The sequence below is a fragment of the Balearica regulorum genome, chromosome 14 (assembly GCF_011004875.1).
Source record: "Balearica regulorum gibbericeps isolate bBalReg1 chromosome 14, bBalReg1.pri, whole genome shotgun sequence".
NCBI classification, from domain to species: Eukaryota; Metazoa; Chordata; class Aves; order Gruiformes; family Gruidae; genus Balearica; species Balearica regulorum.
In genome coordinates, this window is record NC_046197.1 from 10,795,106 (window position 1) to 10,818,017 (window position 22,912).

General features: G+C 40.2%; 1 protein-coding gene across 3 annotated transcripts in view; it reads left to right on the forward strand.

Annotated features, from left to right (window-relative positions):
• The first annotated feature begins 3,036 nt into the window (after positions 1-3,036).
• Positions 3,037-22,912, forward strand: part of CPEB4 (cytoplasmic polyadenylation element binding protein 4) — a 44,365-nt gene continuing 24,489 nt past the window's right edge. Inside the window, exons 1-3 of one of the 3 annotated variants that reach the window (XM_075766802.1) lie at positions 3,044-3,654; positions 4,057-6,043; positions 15,899-15,980. In XM_075766802.1, coding sequence (XP_075622917.1) covers positions 4,922-6,043; positions 15,899-15,980 — 1,204 coding nt within the window. In that variant the 5' untranslated portion in view covers positions 3,044-3,654; positions 4,057-4,921. Of the gene's footprint in view, positions 6,044-15,898; positions 15,981-22,912 lie in introns of all 3 variants that reach the window. The other 2 variants (XM_075766804.1, XM_075766803.1) reach the window with 2 other exon arrangements.

The following is a 22,912-nucleotide window of genomic DNA, read 5'->3' on the forward strand; positions in this document are numbered from 1 at the left end:
CATCACTATTTTAATGTGCCGGTAATGAAAAGCAACAACAGTATCTTCATCGCTCCATGGAAACTAGCTTGGTTTTGCAGTGTTAGACAGCTGGGAAAGGAAGATTCTCTCCTGTAAAAGAAGGTGGCAAATGAAATTCTATTGCTATTTAAAGTAATTAATTTTAAAATGTGTGACAATTTTTTAAGCTAATCATGTAGTTGATTTGATGATTAGTTTCTGTAAAAGTTATGTGACAAAAAAAAAAAAATCCTGTTGGTTTTCATGCATTCCAAATAAAGCTCAGACACATTATTTGAGACGCTCTTTACGTCATCCAGTCATCAAAGCGGCAAGTGCCTCGCAGGTTGTTAAATGCACTTTATTTATAGACACTATTCACTTTCTTTAGGGATTTGTTCTTCTTTGCAACCAAATGTAGTAACTGCAATCCCTGTATATTGTTCAGGCTTTTTTCCTCAAAGGGGCTTAATAAAATGACACAAATCCCGCCGGGCAGCTGATACCATCACAATGTCAGCCATTAGGAAACCTCCCATGGTTTCAGCAAACCACGTTTGTCAAGCAAAGTGATTAAAGTCAGATTTTGGAATTTCTGCTTGTATCACTCTAGCTGATCTGCATCTACCCTAACGCATTGCAAGGGTGTGCCTGAAATTAAATTAAGGCCATCTACTCAGTCTTTCCCAAACAATTCATGTCATAGCAATCTACTGCTGGAGCCAGGTTCATAGCTTCTTCACAGAAGTGCTCGTTGACCCTGAATCTGATGGTGATGATGATGACAATAATCACTGTATGACTAGAAAAACACAGAGGAAAGTAATACTTAATATCAGATGGGCTCACATAGGTTGCAAAGAGTAAACAAAAGGGGAAATTATAACCCATTAATTACATGTTCACAATTATGTTTTCACCATATGTAAACAAGTCTATTTTCACATGTGGAAACAAGGTATATACAATTGCAAAGAAAAAAGTTTATTTAATAAAACTGTTGAGAAATACTGGGTTTGGTAAAAGTATCTGTATCATCCAAACTTACAGTCAGTTGACTGAGTAGGTTGGAAAGAGTCTTGGAGGAAGTAGCAGCGGACACTCCACTACTAAATAAGCATTATTCAGGAAATGTTTCTGCGTGTTTCCTTTTCCACTTGATTTTTCTACTGCTGTATCTACATATAGCTATCTTAATTTCACTATATTTTGTTATTTAATTTTGAATTATATTTTATTTACATATTTTAATTTGTAGATGTGCAAAAAGGGCACCCATCCCACTATTTTACAAACCAGATCTGTAGTAGACAAAAGTTTTCACGCTTCCTTGTGAACAATCCACATTCCTTTGCAAGAATAAATTTTAAAGCACACGTCAGTTTTGGCCCCATGGTTGTGCCTGTAGACCACATAACTGTATATACAAAAACCCAATCAGATGTGCAAAGTGTGGCATTGGTACCCGGTAACCGCAGTAGAAGTAAAACTGGAATTTCACTTTGTATGCCTGGCAGCTGGGGACAACCAACCATTGCTTTTACACAGATTTGCTATGCGTGATGAAGTAATAATCACTACATGTTTAATAAATAACAGAGCTATATAAAATACATGCTGAATTAATATTTTATGTTGTACAACTTGCTGTAATATGCATTTGCTTTCAATCCAGAACTTCCTACAATAAACTAGAAACTCGGGCCTGCATATTGGTTACTGGGACAGAATCTCTCGCTGGGGCGATCCCGTACTAAGGCACCACTTTCACACCAGGCTGAGGTGGAGGTATGGTGGTGTCAGAGGCACTACATGAGCCACAGGGAAGTTCAAGATACCAGAGTAATGCAACAAAGATCCTCTCTTCCCACCACCACTCCAGCTCCGAGAGCTGCACTTGAGTGCAAAGGCGGCTCTGTAATCCCCCTCCCCATAAACACCTCTATTTATGGTGCTTAAAATGTTGTAATGGCCTCATCCATCATCCCGAAAGATGAGACTTGATGGCTCTCACAGATCAAACCTCCTGTCCCTGCATTGATCAATACAGCTGGAAATCAGGAAAATCCCCGTTGGCTGGTGGGACAGGCGGCGGTTCCCTAGTGCCAGCGTGGGCCTGCAGCACCCCCCCCCCCCCCCCGAGTAATTCCCATGTATTGGTTCACGTCTAGCTTTTTCTATCTTTCACCAAGTAGGTTTTTTTGCCTTTTTAAAAACCAATGTAACAGAAGTTATCTGGGAAGGCCTTTAAAATACTCAAGTGAGCTGGAGTTTGAAAAGACTTTCAACTGACAATCTCAGAAAACTCCCTGTTTTTCACTTATTCTTCGTATAAGCCTCTGTCATTGTATCTGATTTCCATGTTTCAAGAGCTAAACACCAAGCAGAAGTCAGATATTGTGGTAGTTTCTCCACAGAATTTGCCCTCTGAGCGTTTTGTTACATGATTTTGCTGACTCTCCCTTCCACCTGGGAGATGGCTCCAATGCAGTGGCCCAGGCCAGGGCAGTTTAGGGAGGGTGAGGTTCACTTGAAGGGCCTCAGCCCTTGGGTGCCAAAAGGTGTTACAAACAAGCACCGTTTCGGGTAGGATTTGATTTTTAGACGTTATTACAGCAGGGAATGTACGTGAACAGACACCGGCGCAGCATCCCCGACCAGCCCGGCCTGTCAGGGCCCGGCCCTGCCGCCACCCCTACGCCGAGGAGGACGATCTGCCCTGCACAAAGATGGCTGCTGGCGGCGGGAACTGCACTCCTCGGTCCAAGATGGTCGCCCCGTCGGTATCCGTCTGACCCTTTGCCCTTACTTAAGATGGCTACCAAGCTGCGGACGACGTGCCCAAAACAAAGGTGGCCACCCCAGTCAGGGTGTTCCCTGCCCCTACCAAAAATGGCGGCGCGAAGCGGCAGCCGGAGGGGCGGGGCGGGGCGGGGCCTCCGCCCGAGGAGCCGGGCCCGGGGGCGGGGCGGGGGCGCGCCCGCCGCCGAACCGGAAGTGCCGCGCTGCCTCCTCCAGCTGGTTGTCATTTCGTGCGGCAGCTCGGTCCTGAGGAGACGGGGCTCGGCAGCGGCCGGGTGGGGAGGAGGGAGGCACCGGCTGCGGCACCGAGGCAGGAAGCGGCGGCCGCTGGGGGGGTGGGGGGAGGGGAAGGAGACAGAAAAAAAGAAAAGGAGGCAAAACAAGGCAGCAGCAGCAGCAGCAGCGGAGGCTCCGCGCGGAGGACCCGTCGCGGCCAGGCTCGCCGGCTACCGAAGCGCCTCCCGACTCGCCGGTGTCGCGGCAGCCCTCCCCCCCCCCTCGTCGCTGTCGCCCGCGGAGCCTCCCCCCTCCTTGCACCTCCCGGCAGCAGCGTCCCCCGCGGCGACCCTCCCGGTGCCCGGCCGGTTTACATGAGGGGGAAGGAAGCCCGCCTGGAGCCGAGAAGACGCGCAGCAGGGGAAGGACTGCTCCGAGGAGCCGCCGCCGCCGGACCCCGCGTCCCGGTTAGTCCGCCGGGCCCCCCCTCCGCTGCGCCCAGCGGCCGAGACCCTGTCCCGTAATCTCCGGGCGATTTGGGAGAACCGGTTAAACACCTTCCATGGGGGAGAGAGGAGCCCGGCCCCTCGCCGCCTGCACCTTCCCCTCCCTGCCGGAGGCTGCTCCTCTCCTGAGGTAAAAAAAAAACAAATAAATCCCTCCTGCCTTCCCCGACACCAGGACTCTTGCGAGGGAGGGGGGACACCGCGGGGGCACCCCACAGAGAGCCCGGGCCTGGCGAGCCCAGCCTGCCTGCGCCGCCCGCCCCTGCCCCGCTGGATGCCGAGTCCCTGAGGAGGAAAAACACAGACACGCACATCCCGGCGGCCTTTTGGCCAGGGGCTCGCTCGTCTGCAGGGAACCCACGTATCTCGGTGGAAGGAGGCGAGCCCCGCACCAGAAACCACCCTCCCAGCAGCAGCGGGAGCAAGAGAAATCTCCTTCCCCTTCCTCCTGCACAACTCGCTGTCCCCTCCCTTCCCTTTTCCCGAACACTGAATGCTGATTTCTGAGATGAAAATCTTCCTCTTCGGACAGCCGGGACTCATATGAAGGACACGCAAATACTGGATCGTAAATAAGAAGCGAGTCTGGCGAGCTCAGAAACCCAGCCCAAAAGGAGCAGCATCAAGAATCCACCCTTCTCCTGCACAACTCACTCCCCACCCAACTCACATAGAATACTAATTTCCTGAGATAAGATCTTACCCCTTTAAACAACCACACACACACGCACACAGAGTGTATATTATTACTAAATATAATAGGTTAAACCCAGCAGCACGGGAAAAAGCCTCTTCTGCAACTCACTCCTTTTCACCCTTCTGAATGCTGAGATCCTGAGGTAAATTTTTCCCTTACCCACAGCAAAGACTCTTTTTGAACAGGACACAAATATATATTAGATTATAGAGATGTATTAAATTATTCCAGATTTAAATCTATTTTTTGCTGCCAAGGGGTCGGGGGACCAGACGTCATTGTATATTTTTTTTTTCCTTCCCTCTTAACTCATTTATGGGCAAGTCAAGGCTGCTGAGGAGGAAAAAAACAGGATAGTTAGAATCTCTTTATCCTTATTCCCCAGAAGCTTTTTCTCTCATTGCTGTGCATTTCCTTTAGAAAAAGGAAACCTCTTATTTTGTGAACCAAAGAATTATTTTTCCCTTCCTCCTGGCCAAAGGAAGGAAACGGACAGAAATTGACACATTTAAATAGTTGAAGAGATCTATCTTTTGCAAAAAACCGAACATCTAACTCTGAAATAAATAGCGTGGAGGGAGAAACTGGAATATCTAGCTAAAATCAGGATACTTGCTAATCTTGCCTCAGAACAGGACGAGGTAAACACTAAACATCAACTTGTTCTTATAGGGAGGATTCAAACCTTTAAATATAATAAATGGGGGATTACGGGTTTGGAGTGTTAGTGCAAAACAACACTGGAAATAAGTCAGCTTTTCCAGTCAGATTTCATCCACATCTGCAGCCTCCACACCATCATCAAAATGCAACCCCCAGCCCTGCTGCTTTTATAAATAATAACACAGCTGCCAATGGCAGTAGTGCTGGGTCAGCTTGGCTCTTTCCTGCTCCAGCTGCCCATAATATTCAGGATGAGATTCTGGGGTCAGAAAAATCTAAAACTCAGCAACAGGAAAAGCAAGAGTCCCTAGAAAAACAGCAGCTTTCCCCTGGTCAAAGTCAGGAAGCAGGCATGCTCTCTGAACCTGAGAAAGCTAAAACTGAAGAAAATCAGGGCGATAATTCTTCAGAGAACGGCAATGGAAAGGAGAAAATAAGAATAGAATCGCCGGTGTTAACAGCATTTGATTATCAAGAGGCTTCGGGGCTAGGTACTTCGACGCAGCCCTTGACATCCACTGCATCTTCTCTGACTGGTTTTAGTAACTGGTCTGCAGCTATAGCTCCTTCTTCTTCTACAATAATCAATGAAGATGCAAGTTTTTTTCACCAGGGAGGGGTCCCTGCTGCCTCAGCTAATAATGGTGCTCTGCTGTTTCAGAATTTTCCACATCACGTCAGCCCTGGCTTTGGTGGTAGCTTTTCCCCCCAAATCGGACCCCTCTCTCAACACCACCCTCATCACCCTCATTTTCAGCATCATCACAATCAGCATCAGCAACAGAGAAGGTCTCCTGCAAGTCCTCATCCACCTCCATTCACACATAGAAATGCTGCTTTTAATCAATTGCCTCATTTGGCTAATAATCTTAACAAGCCACCTTCTCCATGGAGCAGCTACCAAAGTCCATCGCCTACACCATCTTCATGGAGCCCTGGTGGCGGTGGATACGGTGGGTGGGGTGGGTCCCAAGGTCGAGACCACCGCAGGGGACTGAACGGAGGGATAACGCCCCTGAACTCCATCTCGCCCTTAAAGAAGAATTTTGCAAGTAATCATATCCAGTTGCAGAAATACGCTCGACCCAGCTCAGCCTTTGCTCCAAAATCATGGATGGAAGACAGTTTGAATAGAGCTGACAACATTTTTCCTTTTCAGGTGAGCATACTCTGTTGTATCCATAAGAAAAATAACATGTAAGTGCATTAAAATGCCGTGGAAAGGGTTGGGGGGTTGAACAGTACAGTCCGACTGTATGACTTCTGGGCTTGCAACTAAAAAAACCATACATGGTTAACTGAAAATGTCATAGTGTGAATTTGGTCCAAGCTGTGAATCGTGGGGTTTTTTTTGTCGTAGTGGTGGTCATGTAAGTATCTGTTGCCCACCAGACATCTGTATTAGCCACTTTCCTTCAGCTTAATACTTAGATTCAGAAATAGCTGAACAAATTACAAGTAGCAAGTACATCTACATAAGGGAGTAAAGAAAAAAGTGCTGCCTGATGAAGTATGAAAGATCTGAGGCCTTCTGAAGTATTTGAGGATACCACATCTGAGAAAAAGTATTGAGTGATTGTATTTTGTTTTACAACATCATAAGGACTTGTAGTGCAACATAATTTTTGTAGCATTTCTTGGAAACTGATTGTTTTACACAGTGGTAATCAATGCAGTTTGCTTTCCTCAGTAATGACAGCAAATTTTGGTTACAGGCATTTAAATCATCACCAAAAATAGATACAGATGAGTTTCAGTTGGTGGTCTCCTATATTTTAAAATGGCCTTATCCTGGCATGAGGCAGGTCATGTGGCAGTTCAGCCTCTCCTTCTAGGCTGACTTTTTATGAATTTGAAAAGAACTGTATAATGTTGAACCTAATTTGCAGTAAAAATGAAAACAGAAGTACTCTTCATCTGACCACTAGTTAAATCTAGCTTTTATGTGTGTGTATTCCTTTTGTAAACTTTAGGGTGAATCCAAAAACCCAAGAGTTCTTTTACATTTAGTGGATTGTTTTTCAAGATCTTCAAATGAGGGCAAAAGTAAAAATTTCAAAATTATTGCAGTATTTCTAGCCATGCTGTAAGAACCAGGGTGACCTACTTTAAAATAACTTGAAAGATCTGTAGATAAAAACTGTGCAATATGTCTCATGCTGTAAACCACCCTAAAGAAATAGAAATACATTTAGTAATGACTTTGTGGATTCAGACACAGGAAACATTTTAGTTGTTCTTTGTAAACTGTTCAGTTTGTTTGGTTTGCAGGGCCTGCCTGTGCAGCCTTCTGACAACAGAGCAGCTGCTGGCAATAACTTTCCATTAGAGACCTTTTTTCTACTGCAGAGCTACTAGCTGATTCAGTGTCAGGTAGAGCCCTTGTAAATTTAGAATCCATAGTAATAATTGATTTTAATGTCAGGATTTGTAATTAATATAATGAAGCTGTGTCCAGCATACCAAATTTGTATGCTGAAACCATTAGAAAAAGGGACACAGCTGGAGTTGGTCTTTTTTCAGCCTCACTGCAGCGAGGCTGGGCTCACAGTTTAATTCATTCTGTAACCTGACACATAGCTGATGTTCAGAGTGACAGAATAAGATCAAGTGTGTCCTTGCTGCTGTTTATAAGGCCCAAATATATACGCAGTCATAGAAATGTGCTTGGTTTGACATCAAGGAAATTTCAGGAAATTGGCAAAGTCAACCTTGACTTCTGGGTCATGTTCCAAACATAAAATATCAGACACACGTATTTTGATGGTGGTAAAGAAATAATTTTTGTGTAGCATGTTGGTATCTGTTTACATAAACACTAAGATGAAGCTGTACATGTCAAGACCAAGTCTGACACTTCTTCATGCCAAAAAAAGGAAAGTGTTGGAGTGAAGTGCTTTCCAGTCTGTTACTATCACTTCTGTGAAAAAAAGGGCAGGGCAGCAAAACAGGACTTCAGCACTGCAGACCTAGAAAGATGCTGATTAATTTTGAAGCCATCTTGGGCAACTGCTTTTTATAACTTTTTTTTGGTGTAAAATCTTTAACTCCTTTGGTCACTTAGTTATTTGTGTGTTGAAAGCATACTGAATTTTTGAATTGCTGGAAACAAATGATGTAAAATTTGACCTTTGATGTCGTTTTATTTTTTCTTGATTATGCTGATTGTATGTCTGACTCAAAACAGAAATAAGGAGTTTAGTTTATTGTATATTTGTGTTTATGCATATATATATGAAGTATCCTTGATGATGCAATCATGTACTGGACCAAGGCTATTTTGTTACTCGAATCTTCTTAGATTCCTATTTAGGAAATAATTGAAAGCTGTCTTTGCTGCAGCAACATAATGGAGTAACTTGATACAACTATCCCTTTCATTTAATATTTATGTTTTGCTGCTTAAATCATTAACAAGTGTTGCTGCAGTCTAGTGAAAATTAGTTTCTCTAGAAGGCAAGATAGAAACCAGCAATTGCGAATATTTGGGGATCACTTTTTTCCCTCAAAGGTTCTCTCTCCTCCAAAGCTTGGTGATACACAGAAGTCTATGCTTTGATGGAAATCTTAGGGTAACCAAGTGTAAGTGCTTGTTTCCTCTTTGGAGAGGACAACATTGCATAATGCCCCTATAAGCCACTAATGTGAATTGCTGCTCACTTCAAATATTTCTACCCATGGCCCTTAGACGCTTGTGATGAAGTGGACATTCCAAATGGCGCAGATAAAGGAAAATACCGTGGTGATCTGTTTGATAATCTTGCAATTTGATGATTGCTTGCTTGGTATTGAGAGCTGCATGCAAAACATTGTGCTTTTTGTTCTAAGTGTTTTTTCATTTGGAATTCTGTTTCATAACACTTCAGAAGTAGCATATCTGTAGGACCCTCTTGTTGCAGAGATGGAACTGGAAGCAAGGTCAGAGAAGACTGTTACCAGATCTGTTAATGAAATTAAGTTTTGAGATTGTGCTCTAGCCACTGGGCAGGCTTCCCCCTTCAAAGATCTTTTCAAAAGAGAAAAGCCATTGTTCTTTGTGCGTTCATTTGAAAAGGAAATGGTCTCCAAATGAAAAAATGGTTCCTGAATTTAAAAAAAAAAAAAAGTCTTTTGGCTATAACAGTCTTCCCTGAGAATTAATAAACAAAAACGCTTTGACTGTGACTATTGCATCTTACAAAGTTACTGATTTTTTTAAATAATTCCTTTTACTTCTCTCCCAGCAGCACTGACAAACTAAGTGCTCAGTAATTGCATTGCCCTCAAGATTGTTTTGGCTTTCCTTTTGCTATGTACTTGCACTTCCTCATGAGTGGAACATCCTGCCTGTTATGCAATGCATAAATCTTGCTTTGATAGGCATTTCCAGGTTTCCAGATCCCATCTTCAAATGCGTGACAATGTTTTTTAAATTGGTCTTTGAAGACTCAAGCAAGTTAAGTAATAGTGTTCAGCTTTCTGCAAAATTGCTTAAAAATAATTTGTGTTTCTTCCTGGAATCAGGCTTGAAAAGAACTGCCCATTTCAAAGAATTTTGTACATGAGAGCAGTTCATTATATCCACTTGTTCAAAATGTTTTTTCCTTTCTTCTGCAGTGGCTAGTTTCCAGGTATATAACCCCTTCCAAATCCATTGAGGGTCTGTGCCAGAGAGACTTTCTCTTCCCCCAGGCAGATATGAAATGTTTGAGAAAACACATACGTGATTACAGAATGTGTTTTAATTCTGAGCTATACGTCATGATTTGTTTGCCCATAGAAATGGGTTGATTTAAGAAGTGTGTTAAACAAAATCACGGGGAACTGGAATTAAAAAATAACCTCTTAAATGCATTTGCCAATCGTTCCTCTTGAAGGAATTTTGCAAATAAATTTCTTTACCATGCCTCTTTATTTTAATACTTGTTCTTTGTTTTTGAGGAACCTTTTCATAAATCATGATAGCTGGTTGCATAAAATGAGACTACTTGCTCTGCAGAATTTTATTTTTATTCTAACAACAGCAATTATTCCAAGAAATTTCAAGCTATCATTTTAAAACAGAATAAATATTTGAAGTTGGATTTTTAAATGTCTGTTCACCCATTTTTCTATAACTACATCAGCTGTGTAGTAATTAGTGTTTTGTATGCTGTTCCCCACAGCTACTGATCTGTGGAATTAGAAGCACTCTAATGTGGTATGACATGCACAAGTTAAGTACTGTGGAAGTTAACACTGTTCTTGTTTTATAAACTTACTACTGACGTTAATACTTTGGCTTTGGCCCTCCTGTGTGTTTTTGACCTCAGGGTTTCTTTTTAAAGAGAGCTTTTGTTAGAAGCTATTTGAATTATGTTTGTATTTTCCTAAGATTAAAAGGAGTACTCTTATTAAGCATTTTGCTTTGAAAATTGCATACTTAGCAGCCCAGCATAAAGATTGAGAACACAAGATATTGTGGAAAGTAATTTCAGAAGACACATAAAAAACTTAATATGTGGCTAAAATAGAATCAGACATGTTACTGGAAATTTTTATAAAGGTCTGTAATTTCTAACACTTAAAAAAGGTCAAGTTTGACTAAACCAGAAGTGCGCCCTTCCAAAAAACTCCGATGTTATGCGTCACTTAACTTTTCCAGCTTTTTCTTATTGTTCCCTGGTGAAGCTACAAAAGATGATCAGGGCAGCATACAGCAACATCCTTCCAGGAAAAACCTGTTTATTCAAAGCCTTTAATTCACTGGACTGGGAGCTGGAATACAGCATTTTCAGGGTGGTGAGAAGGAGGAGAAGCTTACCCAGAAGCATAATCGAGTCCAAATTTGCTTCGCAATTAAAAGAAAAACGTGGAACTTTTATTTAGTGCCTACAATATTGCCTCTCCCTATCTACTTTGCCTGAGACACAAGGCTTTTTAATTGTGGGAAATATGTACAAGGTTTTGGAAAGTTTCAGGCTTCCCATGCTGTAATGAGGGTAGCATAGAACATGTGAGTGTTCTAATTTTCTCAAGTATCCTGGTTTGTCAAATATTTAAATATATAATAAGCCCCAGTTTTACAACTGTACCTACTCCATAAATACTGCTTAATCACCTTCAATAAATTGCTTAATGCAGTGGCATACTTTGCATTATTATTGATGCCTCAGTCTTCAGAGAAATCATATTTTATAAGATTAGGCACAGCCTTAGCTACCAGCAAGTGCTCATACCTTGCCAAGCTTTACTTGTACAGTTTGGGGTTTTAGCACTGGGAGGCCCATCGTGGGAAGCACTGAATAGAAACTCCAGTTCTGGGATCTTCATTGTTCAGGTGATAATGCTGTGAGTGCAGATTAATGAGTCTGCACTTTAATAGTTCAGTTAGATGTATATTTTGCTGATGTGCAAGAGAATTTAGGTATGGGATTTTTAAGTACAAAGTATGATCTTCTTTTTTGGAATTAAATGTCTTTGGACTTTGAAAAATAAAATTGGAATAGGAATTAGAATTTAATGATTACCTATTTATAAGTGGCTCAATTTTTTACAAGACCTCTAAACTTAAAATAATCTGGGTGCTAGTGGGGAAACCACCGTAGTCACTGAGGTGAAGTGGTGTGCCCGCTGTATGAATCCAGTGACAAAGTTGTGACATGAAGCCCTGAGTTCTACTCTCTATTCTTTAACAGGGAGATTGCATTATTATGAGCACTCTACATGCCTATAAATGATTTCTAGACAGTAGTAGAATAAAAATTTTATTTTTCTGTAGAGCTGGCCACTGTATAGTTCAAAACTGTTGTGTTTGCTGTTGTAGAATATTTACAGTCTCAATAGCTCTCTTTTAACCAGATCTGCTGGCTGTCACCTCTTGTATATTATTGTGAAAACAATACTGCTTATTCAAAATCATGTTTAATGAATTTATTTTGAAATGTTGGGTGACATTTTAAACATAGTCATGCATTAAGACTGCAGGTTGATTTCTTTCTTTTTGGTTGTTTTTGGTTTTGTTGGAGTATTTTGTTTGTGGTGGATTTTTTTTTTTTGGTGGCCTTGTGTTCAACCTGATGTTTTTCTGCCTCAGTTCTGTTTCCCAAGGATAAATGTGTGTGTGCCCTTTGAGCCCTCTGATAAAGCAAAATTTTAGATGCCCTAAACAAACTCGTGTAAAGCCAAGTTCTTGTGATCAACCTGGGTAAATAATACTAGGCTGTAGTTAATTTACTTTGTTGTTGAACTGTATACACTCTGCTTTATTCCAGGGTAGTCATTACCCTTACATCTTTTATTTATAAATGAATAAAAAAGTATACAGCAAGTAATCCAGCTCCATGGAAAGCACTGTAACTTTGTGAATTGATCCATTAAAAACACCACCATATTGTTATTAATTCTCTCTACATGAAGTCTCTTGAAGAAAACATCACTTTTTTGCTAAGTACAGCATGGATTACATGCTTTATAACTCATCTGAGATCAGCTCACATTTAGTTACCAGTTAATGATCAGTATCTTGTGTGTTACAGCTTTTTTGATGTTATGGAATTAAATGTATAGTTTCACATTTCTTCTGCAATATGGCCACTACCACTAACCTGTCATCAGTCTTTATTTTTATGTTAGGTATATATTACCTAAATATATATATATTTCAGATACAATATATGTTTCTGATAAAATGTGCTGGCCATCTTGGAAGTTAAGACTGGCAAAATTTGTGCTACTGTTTTCAGAGCAGTCTCAGAATAAAAGGCCTTTAAATTGTATAAAAATTCTAAAAAACTACTAATGGTGACTTTCTCTAGCAGTGTGGACCCTGTTAGTATCAGCACAAATAGTCAGCTAAATTAATTGAGTTCTTTTATAATAAGCACTGTGCAAACCTCCAAACCAGTTCAGCATGACATTTTGGCTGGTCTTTATTTAGGACATACATGTCTGATATCTTTTCATTGGATAGATGTATACAGGTTTACTTATATACCACGTTCTTGAATTACTCGGCATTTCCAGAAAGCTGGACTGCTACCTTAATTTCAGGAATATATCTAAATTTGATGTAAGAGTAGTAGTAGCTCTTAGTGTTGTGCTTAATGTGGTTTGCTATCTTCTCATTAATAAGCAGAGATGTGGAAGAGCAAACTCTTTCAAACGACCCAGGAATAAGACTGATCGTCCCCAGGGTGTTGAGGCTGGGACAGTTCAGCACCAGGAATTGATCGTGATGATTAGATATGCTCAGCACAGAGACCTTTTGTTGGAAAGATAGGCAAGAAATAGTAACGTATCAGAGTCTGAGGGTGCTCCAGCCTATGGCATTCTCCTCCATTGCTATGGCAAGTTACTGGAGTATGAACGTGGGCCGTGTTTTAGCCAGTCCTCCTTTTTATGTGATTACTAATAGTTGCAGGTAGGAATACGACCAGTTAATCTTTTGTATTGGTCTGCAGGATCATGTTTTAAAGTGTTTGCAGTATGATTGGAAGCTTATGGACCTTAGACTACAAAAGTGACAGACTACTAGCTGGTTCACTTAGAAGGGGAAAACTATAAACTCCTCACCACAAAAAGCTTCCATTGGAGAACATGGTGTTGCTATCAGTTAAACAGTTCAATTCCATTTTTTTCTCAAATGCTTACACTCTCTGTTCTCAATATTAAAAATTTACCATTGCAGCAAACCCCTCTGTTCATTGCTATAGCTCAACCCAACCCAACACAGACATTTTAGAGAGAAGAGACTATCTTTGGGCTTGTGTACGCCAGTGCATACACAGCACAATAAACTGGAAATTACTCGGCTTGGGTTTCTCCCTTCATGTCTCTCAGACAACTGAAATGTTAAGTGCCGCAAATTCAACAATGACTTGGAACTACTGAGGGTCTGCACTTTGTGAAATAAGAATTTTGTAGCTGTTTTCGTGGGTTGGACTTGAGGTTAATTCCACACAGAGAACCACAATACGGGATGGAAGAAGGAGTAGCTACTGAGAGATGTCACGTTTTCAGAAATGCTCCCACCTGTGTTTTAGGCTATTTTTGTCAGGTTGTGAGGACTGCTGAAAATGCAGAGACTTGTCTTTTAGCATCCATTCCTGAGTTACACAGCTGTTGGATACTAATGACTCCAGGATGTAGACCTAAGGACTTTTACTCAATCCCGCTAAGGTATGTTAGTGTAATTAGAGTTTGAAATAATTATGAACTAGTAATGTATAAACCAAAATAATAAACTAAATACTACTAGGAAAGGAAGAAACCAGTAGGACATGTGTGAAAGTAAAACACAGAATTTAAATACTTGTGAGAGTTTCTCTGAAGTACTCCAATTACCTTGTAATATAAATTACCAAGGAAATAAATACTATGGAGAGACAGGGCAGCACTATGCTTTTTATAGCAAATTTGATATTGGGCTAGACTAATAAAGCAGATGGTTCCAAACTCTGGTCTTTCTAATGCTATTTGAAATGCAGCACACCCGGGTAGAAATACTTCACCTTTTCTGTGTCAGTAATAAACCATTCTGAAGAGAGGAAAAATATCAGAAAATTTCATTCAAAAATAGTATTTTTTTAGTGGTCAGAATGTAACTTTCAAACTTAGAAATGGATCAGGACTCCGGGAACTAGAGGGTTCTTGCTCTTAAAATAGTGTTAGGTGTTTAAAGTCCAAGATGACTGATTGTTGTCTGATACAAAGAACGCCTCTTGCAGCACTGCAATCAATACTGCTTTAGCACTTCATCGCTGGAAGGAAAGCACGTTATAACTTGATACACAACAGTCTTTGAGCAATACCGTTTTTTACTTCACCATTGGTTTTAAAAATGATCAAAGCTGGGTCTGTGTGCTTTGGAGAAATCTCAGCTTCACAGCTAGAGTTAGGGACAAACCCCATATATTCGCTGCTGTAATAACAACAGTTGTAGAGAAGCGGTTTAGAGTAAATATCTGTCTTGCATTGCTCACGTTTTGCTTTCTTTCTTGAACAGATAACTTCCATGCTTGATGTCAGTTCAGAGGTGAATCTCTTAGAACAGGAATGAAATAAAATCTTTAGAACTGATGTTAGAGTTCTTGGACACAGAAAAATTAAATTCAAGGTGGATTAACATATTCTATCCAAGTGTTTCTACAAATGTCCAAATGTATAACATGGATAGGTGAATAATTTTGGGAACAGGAGTGATTTTTTTGCCTCCATTAGTGACCTTTTATCATAGAATCATAGAATGATTTGGGTTGGAAGGGACCTTAAAGATCATTTAGTTCCACCCCCCCCTGCTGCAGGCAGGGACACCCTCCACTAGACCACGTTGTCCAAAGCCTCATGATACTGTAAAGATTTCAAAGTTTATATATAATTTCAGTTATTCTGAATTTGCTAATTAAAATCATGCAGTGCCAGGATATTTTATGTTGTCTTATGGTACTGTAACATCAGATTTGTAAGATGGGGAATTTATTGGTTTAGTTGGGAAAGTCTGAACTGTGCATGCATTAATTGATGGCTTTGGTTAATATGGAGAAATATTTGGTAAGTATATTTCAAATGGCTTCAGATAATGAAACAGTAAGGTACTTGAGACATACTGCTTGTATGGAAGACTTTATAATTATGCAGAATTTGAACTGACTGTGCAGAATTAGATTATTTCAGTTGTTGAGGTAGTAGTTTAGGTGAAGGAAATTCTGTGTGTTTCTGGAATTTTCTTAATTTTGGACCGAAATACCTATTTTACGATTTCTCCTTGCAGTTCTGTCTCCCAGGACATGATCTTTACTTCCTAACTGTGAAATTATTTTTAACAAAGTTTAACAGTAGAGCAAGGAATACAAACTAAATATTGGTGTTCTTAAATGATTGGTTATGATAAATATAGATGAGATTCATATTCAAGAATATTCTAATGTTTAATATTCCTATATCTGACTGAGTTTAGTAGTGTATGTGTTTTTACTTAATCCTGCTGTAGTTTTTATGTTTCAGATGGTTCCGTTTGATGCTGTGTTGCCTGAACTGGCTTTGTATTTACTTGCAGGATCGCACAAGGACTTTTGATATGCATTCACTGGAGAACTCGCTAATTGACATAATGAGGGCTGAAAATGATTCACTGAAAGGTAAATTTAGAAAGAGACTATTTTCTACAGTAAATAATTGGGTAGATGTGTTTGCTTAGAATAAGAAACTTCAGTTTTGGTTAGGAAAAGTAAAGTGACATTGTGCACCTAATGCATGTCAGTCAGCTCGGGTAGGCTGCCTTTTTTTAGTTGTCTCTAGATGAAGCTGTTGCAACACATGAGCACTTGAGTGTGTTTTGTCTTTATACAAAACAATGTGAAACACAAACATAAGCTGATCTTTTGTTTAAGTTGCCAGTGGTTTTTTTAATAGATACAATGTGTGCAGCCTGTAAAAATGATCAACTTCAGGAATCTTGTGCAGCTCAGTGAGACTAACTTTTTGCTTAGTAGTGTTTTCCTGCTGAAGTCATAGTTCTTTCTGTCTTGGGGAAGAATTAGGTTTATCTATGTCATTTTGAGAACACTGAGTATTTCAGCATTTTTTTTTTTTTTTAGTCCTTTACCTCTCTTTTTGTTGCTGCCTTGAATTGCAGAATTCTTTGTACCATTGGGAAAGGAAAATGGAAGTTGAACTGACTTGCAGTTGGGATTTATCTTTTTCTTTTCCCAAAAGTAATCTTTCTTTGAAAATACCTCAACTTACAAAGTATTCAAAGTATTGTCTACATATTTTATCTAAATCTGAATAGAAACTGCTTATGATATACAATTCAGAAGTCTACTTTCTTATTCTTTTTCTGTATAATGAGTAATCTATTTCAATTCGATGGTTACTTGTATAAGTAAAAGTAGTCAAACTCTTACTTATGCTTGTTATCTAAGCGTTCAGTTTTGTTACCAGTCATGAGACCACTAAAAAAACCCGAATCTGCATTTGTGGTTTCTGAAAGAAAATTTCTTATGATATCAAGGCTTGTGGTGTTAATGAAATCTGGCTTGTTTTAATAGTGATTCCAGCTCAGAAGACCGACCTTTGATAAACTGGCAGTAACTGGCATTTGTTGCATTCACTGTGGTCTGACCTGCAGCTTGTGTTTCACATCCCCAGTACTGTGCAACAGTTCAGGGTGATGAGAAACATCAGGAAATACATTTTCCTATTGAAATGACAGGGAGAGCTTGATGTAGATAAAAGTATTAAAGAATTACAAAACCTGCTTATGTGGTGGCGGGCCAGGCTTTTATTAATGACAAGTAGTAATAGCTTTCATTCATTTTCTATGCTGTCTGGCAACATGCTGTACTCCTAGCATTGTATACTGAACCAAGAATCAGGTGCCCTTACTTGACTGCAGCACCTGGGATTTGCCCTGAGACCTTCAATTCAATTGTCAGGCAGGCCAAACCCAGGTTTTAGCTGCTGAAATCTGGCAAGATAACAACCCAAGGTGACACGGCTGTACTGTCACTGACATGAAAAATTCAAGTGATCCTACATGAAATACTTTGTTGTGAAGTTTCATTTTTCAAGGATTTCCTCAGCAAAACCATTGTTTGCTTATAGTGAAATATGCAATACACTGAATTTGCTGCTTATCTGGCACAGTAGACTTAATACAGTAACTTATTTGCTGTAATATACTTAGGAATGGATCTTTATTCAAACTAGCATCTACCGGGTTGTGGTAAAGCTGCTGCGGTCATCTGGAAGTAGGGCGGGATTTGTAAGGCGAGGAAATACCTTTAGTTAAGCGAACTGGTAGAGCTGGAAAAAAAATTGTGACTTGCTGGTGCAAAACGTTTCAAGTCAAGTCTGAAGAAGGGCTGATGTGATCACAAGCCTTTTGTGTTTTTTCCCCCCATCTGTATCAGTTGGTGTATGATTATATCTTAACACAGATTCTGTCTCCTATTTTCACTTTTCTCTTCTTGCCTCACCTTTATTTAAACTGATTGGAAGGAATCTTTAAAAACCTTGAATCTAGGAATCTTAAAATATTACAGATTATAGTTGTCAGCTCAAATCTTGCTTGCCACTTCAAACACCTGCAGTTAAATAAGCAGATCCATAAGTAGTTCTGTGTTTTGCATTTTAAATGGGTTATTCAGTGCATAAAATGCTTTTAAACTAAAGTTGGATACTCAGAAAGGAAAAGCTGGGTTTGAGACTTTAAAAATAGCCTGGGCAAGACACTAATAAAACATACTGTAGAGAGCAATCTCAGAATGGCATGAAAATAATTTAGATGATCTAATAGGTCTCACTGCTATCTTGTGAGTCTTTGAGAGGCTTTCATACTGACTCAACATGAGTTTAGTATACAACACTAACACCACTCCCTTTCGTATTGTAATGGACCTCAAGAGAAAGAAGTACTATGTTAAAATATACCTTCAAAACAACTTACAGTATGGACATGATAAAAGATACCAGACACAGTTTGGAACCCTCTGTTGGAAATAATTTCTGTCTTTAAATGATATGTTCAGTGCAGCACGTTTTCGATCCTGTAATAAAATTATAAGTAGGAATTCTTCAAAATTTAACAAAATTAATTCATAGTATGTACTTCTTGACTGAGGTGATTAACTGTGCTAGCTTTGGATTTGTTTAGGACAGTAGTAATTATGTTCTTGGGTTGTCTTGCTATATGAAATAGTGTTTCCTGCTTGAGGTTCAAAGGTGAATCTTAACTATTGATTTGGTCATTCAGTTTTACCTTTGAATGCTTTTGACAGGCATTTTTTCCCCCTCTTTTTAAGGTATATTTTTATCCCTGCTCAAATCCTCTTCCTTTGCTGAGCAGCTGCCATTTCAATATGTTATTTTTATCCACCCGAGTGAGTGTGCTGCATGCTGCATAGCCAATGACAGCCTGCAGAAGCCTTTCCCTGGAGACTAATTGCATCTTCTTTACAATGTATTCAGCCTTCGTGAGCCGAGCCTGGGATCCAGAGACTGATTTTTGAATCTGGGTCTTCCAGATGGCAATTTGAGCGTTACTGTAATAGTAGTAGATTGACTAAATATTTCCTTGTTAAGTGACACTGAAATGTCTTTAAATACTTTATAACCACAGACTGTTTCATTACTGAAATATCCTATGGTTCACTTCAGGATATAAGGTTATTGCCTGGAAATTATGCAAGGTGAAATGGATTAAAGCAGCAGGCCAGTACATCTGCTTCTAGCACTGCGAAGCACTCCTGTAAAATTTGGGTGTGAATAGCTCAGTATCTGCATGAATGCTATGAGTGTGGAATAATCTCTAAAGACTAAATGTACTTAGGCACAAAAGGGAAGGGTTTAGAAGTAGCATAAGGTCAGAGTATATGTACAGACACTGGGAGAGTCAAATACAGCTCTAAATTTGAGAGATGGAAAGCCAGAATAATGAGAACTGGTACCATTCAGGATTTCTCTGAGCAAGCAGATACACCTAACTGCATTTTTAAAGGAATCAGCAGCCCCTTAATATTGATCTGAAAAACTATTTCAGATGTGAAGAAAGTAGGTAAGCCGTATAAAGCGTTCTGTGATGAAAGGGATCAAAATACTTTTGACAGTATTTTCTGAATATCGGATAAGAAACTGAACTAGTTGTTTCTTTTCTAGCTGTGTGGATTATGCAACATATTCATATTAATTCAGTAGAATGGGGCATTTGGTTTCCTATATGATCTAGAAAATGAATGAGCATCTGGTGAGAATCAGCCCCAATTTTTGCCAAGGGCTAAATAACAAAGGCTACAATTCTTTTGGGGGAAGTGGTCCTTTATATATGCAAAGGACAAAATCTGAGCTATTTTAAAATGTAAAATAATAGATTATGAGGTTTTTCTTAAATTTTAAAACCTTTTTTTTTTTTTATAGCAGTGAGGAATGCTTGAGGTTGGTGGATAAGATCAACCTTTCTTCCCTACTGTGTTCTGTGCAAAAAGGTACATGATCTAGCTATTGAGTTCCGAAAGTCAAAGGCCTCTGGCCAATGTGTTTGCACTGGCGCTGCAGTCGTCTTCGTGCCTCTGCTGCCTCTTGTACCTGAGCAAGCTCTCACGGGAAACTGCGGTGGTACCTCAGATGTCCGAGAGCAGCATCAGCAATTGATCTCGTTTGTGTGCCTTGTCTCAGAACAGTCTTATCTGAGGATTACTCGTTTGTAACTTTTATCCAACTTAGGATAAAATGCACAAAATCTTTTGCCTCTACTGCAGGCTGTAGACCAATTTTTGTAGACAATTATGATTTGCTGTAATTGTCATTGGAAACTGTGGCTGAATTACTGTGTTGATTATTTCTGACTCAGTATCTTCTAGAATTTTACCTCCTATGCAGTAACCAGGAAAGGCTAACGGGATTTGCAGACTTGAGTGCATATTAATTAAGAGGAAAACCAATTGTTTTATTATCTCAAAATATTGCTGAACTGGGTCTAATAGAAATAAACTGGAACCCATGCTGATGGAGCTGTGATGGGGGAAAGATAATCTGTGTGAATTTTATTTGAAACCAGAAGCTCCCATTCCTGTTGCAATCCACTATTTTCAGCTGGGTTACAGTAGAAGTGTTACAACTGCTATTAACAAGTACGGGCATGCTTTCTTTCCAAATGCAGCTAACATTCAACATTTCGGGGCAATGTTCAGTATTTTAATTTTTTAGTCTTTTGGTATGCTTTTCCCCCAAGTTCCTCTCCAGGCAAGTGAAGTGTTTGTTGATTTATCCCTACCTTTCCAATATTTGGGGTTCACCAGAGCCTTTATTTAGAAACAGCCAACAATCTAGTAAGAAAATGAAATCCCCTGGGCAACAGGAACAAACAGAAATCTTCCATTAATAAATACTGAGATCAGACCATAGATTGGATTCTAACCTTACATAGAAGTAATCACAACCATACATAATGTATGATTTTACATTCACTGGCTATTACCTAATAAACTTCCAGCTTTCTCATTTAAATTGACATTTCGTTTTCTGGCTTGAACAAAATGCTTCTTTGTACGAGATGCTTAACTTGATGAGGCTTAGAAAGGCAAAACTTGACTTGGAAGAAAAAAATCACGCCTCAAACTTGGAAAAAAAAAAAAAAAAGAAGGACTAGAACACAGATGATATGCAGCGAGAAATGAAAATAAAACCCCACAAGGCCGACTTTTCTTGCCAGGAGAGAGGTTTTGTGGCGGATCCCTTCCGCGGCTGCAGAGCTGCAGGCTCACCTGGCACTACCACATCCTCCAAAGTGGAGGTGAGCGGCTTCTCCTTTCACCCGGGAGTGAAGAGCAATTAACTTCGTGAAGTGGCAGCCCACTGAAACATGGGTTAAAGCCCTCCAGCTTCAGAGCCAGCCCCCTCTGCACGGCCGGTCCCTGGTTTAGAGGGGGCCCCTGGCGAGGAGGGGCTCTGGAATCCCCCTGCAGTCGTTGTCTGTGTGGAATATCCCGAATCACTGGGCCCCGCTGGCTGCGTCGGAGCTGCTGCTCCTGCTCCTCCTCCTCTTCCTCCTCCTCCTCCTCCTCCTCCGCTCTGCAGCGCCTGTCCCGGAGCCGTCTGCGCTGGCATGTGAAGATTTCACCCCGCAAGGTAGCTTTGCTCTCCTCGGGAGGGTTTGCCCGTGTTAGGGCATTGCTCAGCGATAGGCGACCGCATGCATTGCTTCGTAATTGTAGCCGAACCTTTGCCGTATTTTCAAGCTGCTGCAAGTTGATAAGACTTATGTTGTAGTTAGGAGGGGAGGGAGAGGAGAATATTGCAGAGTATTACCTTCAGTGGCAGGTTCCAGTAACTTTGGTTGGAGCGTGCTCTTTTTTGAGCTCGGATTTAAAGGTCACCGTTTGTGTTGTGCTTCCTGAAGGCAAGCTGGAGCCTGCCTGCCCTGCTCAGTTTGTATAATACCGGCATTAAACAACAATGGAGACTTTTAATATGGCTGTATTCTTAAAGTCGCAGGCAGGCCCTCTCTTTCCCACCCCTACCCCCATAATTCAGGCTTCTGATTCCTCACCTACAAAACCACAGGCCCGTCAGCAGGGTCAGTGTGGATTATTTCTGTAGCAAGAGAAGGAACATTGGTGTATCCAGAATATTTTGGACAGTTAAAGGCTTGAAATTAGACTGATGGCTAAGTTATCAAATGATTGCCTCGTTTTGTGACACTGTACGCCATAAGAAAATGGGGTCAATTTAAAAAAGGTTTTTCATTGATAGCAGTTTGGAATTGGCAGCATTTAGGCGGATGTAAATGAAACAAGAATCTGCCACTTCTTCGGAAGATGTACGTGAACTGGAACACAGATTGCCTGGAGGCAAAGGTTGAGTGTCATTTAGGTTAAGACTTTTGAGATTTTTTTCCTGGTTATTCCATGATGGCTTTGACACCTTGCTTTTCTGTTATCAACTGTGAAAAGCCAAGACCCATTTATACTATCTCAGAAAACATTGTGCATTACCTAATAAATAATTTACACCATTTGTATCCATGTACACTGATGCATAAGATTTAAAAAATAAAGCAGCAGTTAAGTTACTGCTGTTTGTTTTACTATTTGCTGCAAATTCTCTTGTTATGAAAACTGCAAAAATCCCAGGACAGGGATGCAACATTCAAGACAATGTAATAAACACATTTGCAATCATCTGGAATAATTTGGGAAAATATAGCACAATCCAAATTATGTACTGAAATGTAGCAGTTTAGTATTTGTTTTCAGTGATGGAAAACATCAGTTGGAAGAGGTGAGTTACTGTTGACATTAATTCCTTTGGATTTATTGATATTCTTAATTTTAAGGGTGTGGAAAGTAGTTTGTAGGTTATGGTCCTGCTCAGAGTTTGGGGAGTTTTTTCAAAATATTGACATTTAGTTGCCTTTGGAACTGCATTCAGAACTTGTGTTTGACTCACGTTAAATATATATAATGTTAAATATAGTACTGGAAGAAAATAAGGAAACGGGTACTGTTGGTTACTTATACTGGTACTACTTTTTTATGCAAGAAACACTGAGTAGTTTAAACTTTGTGATAAT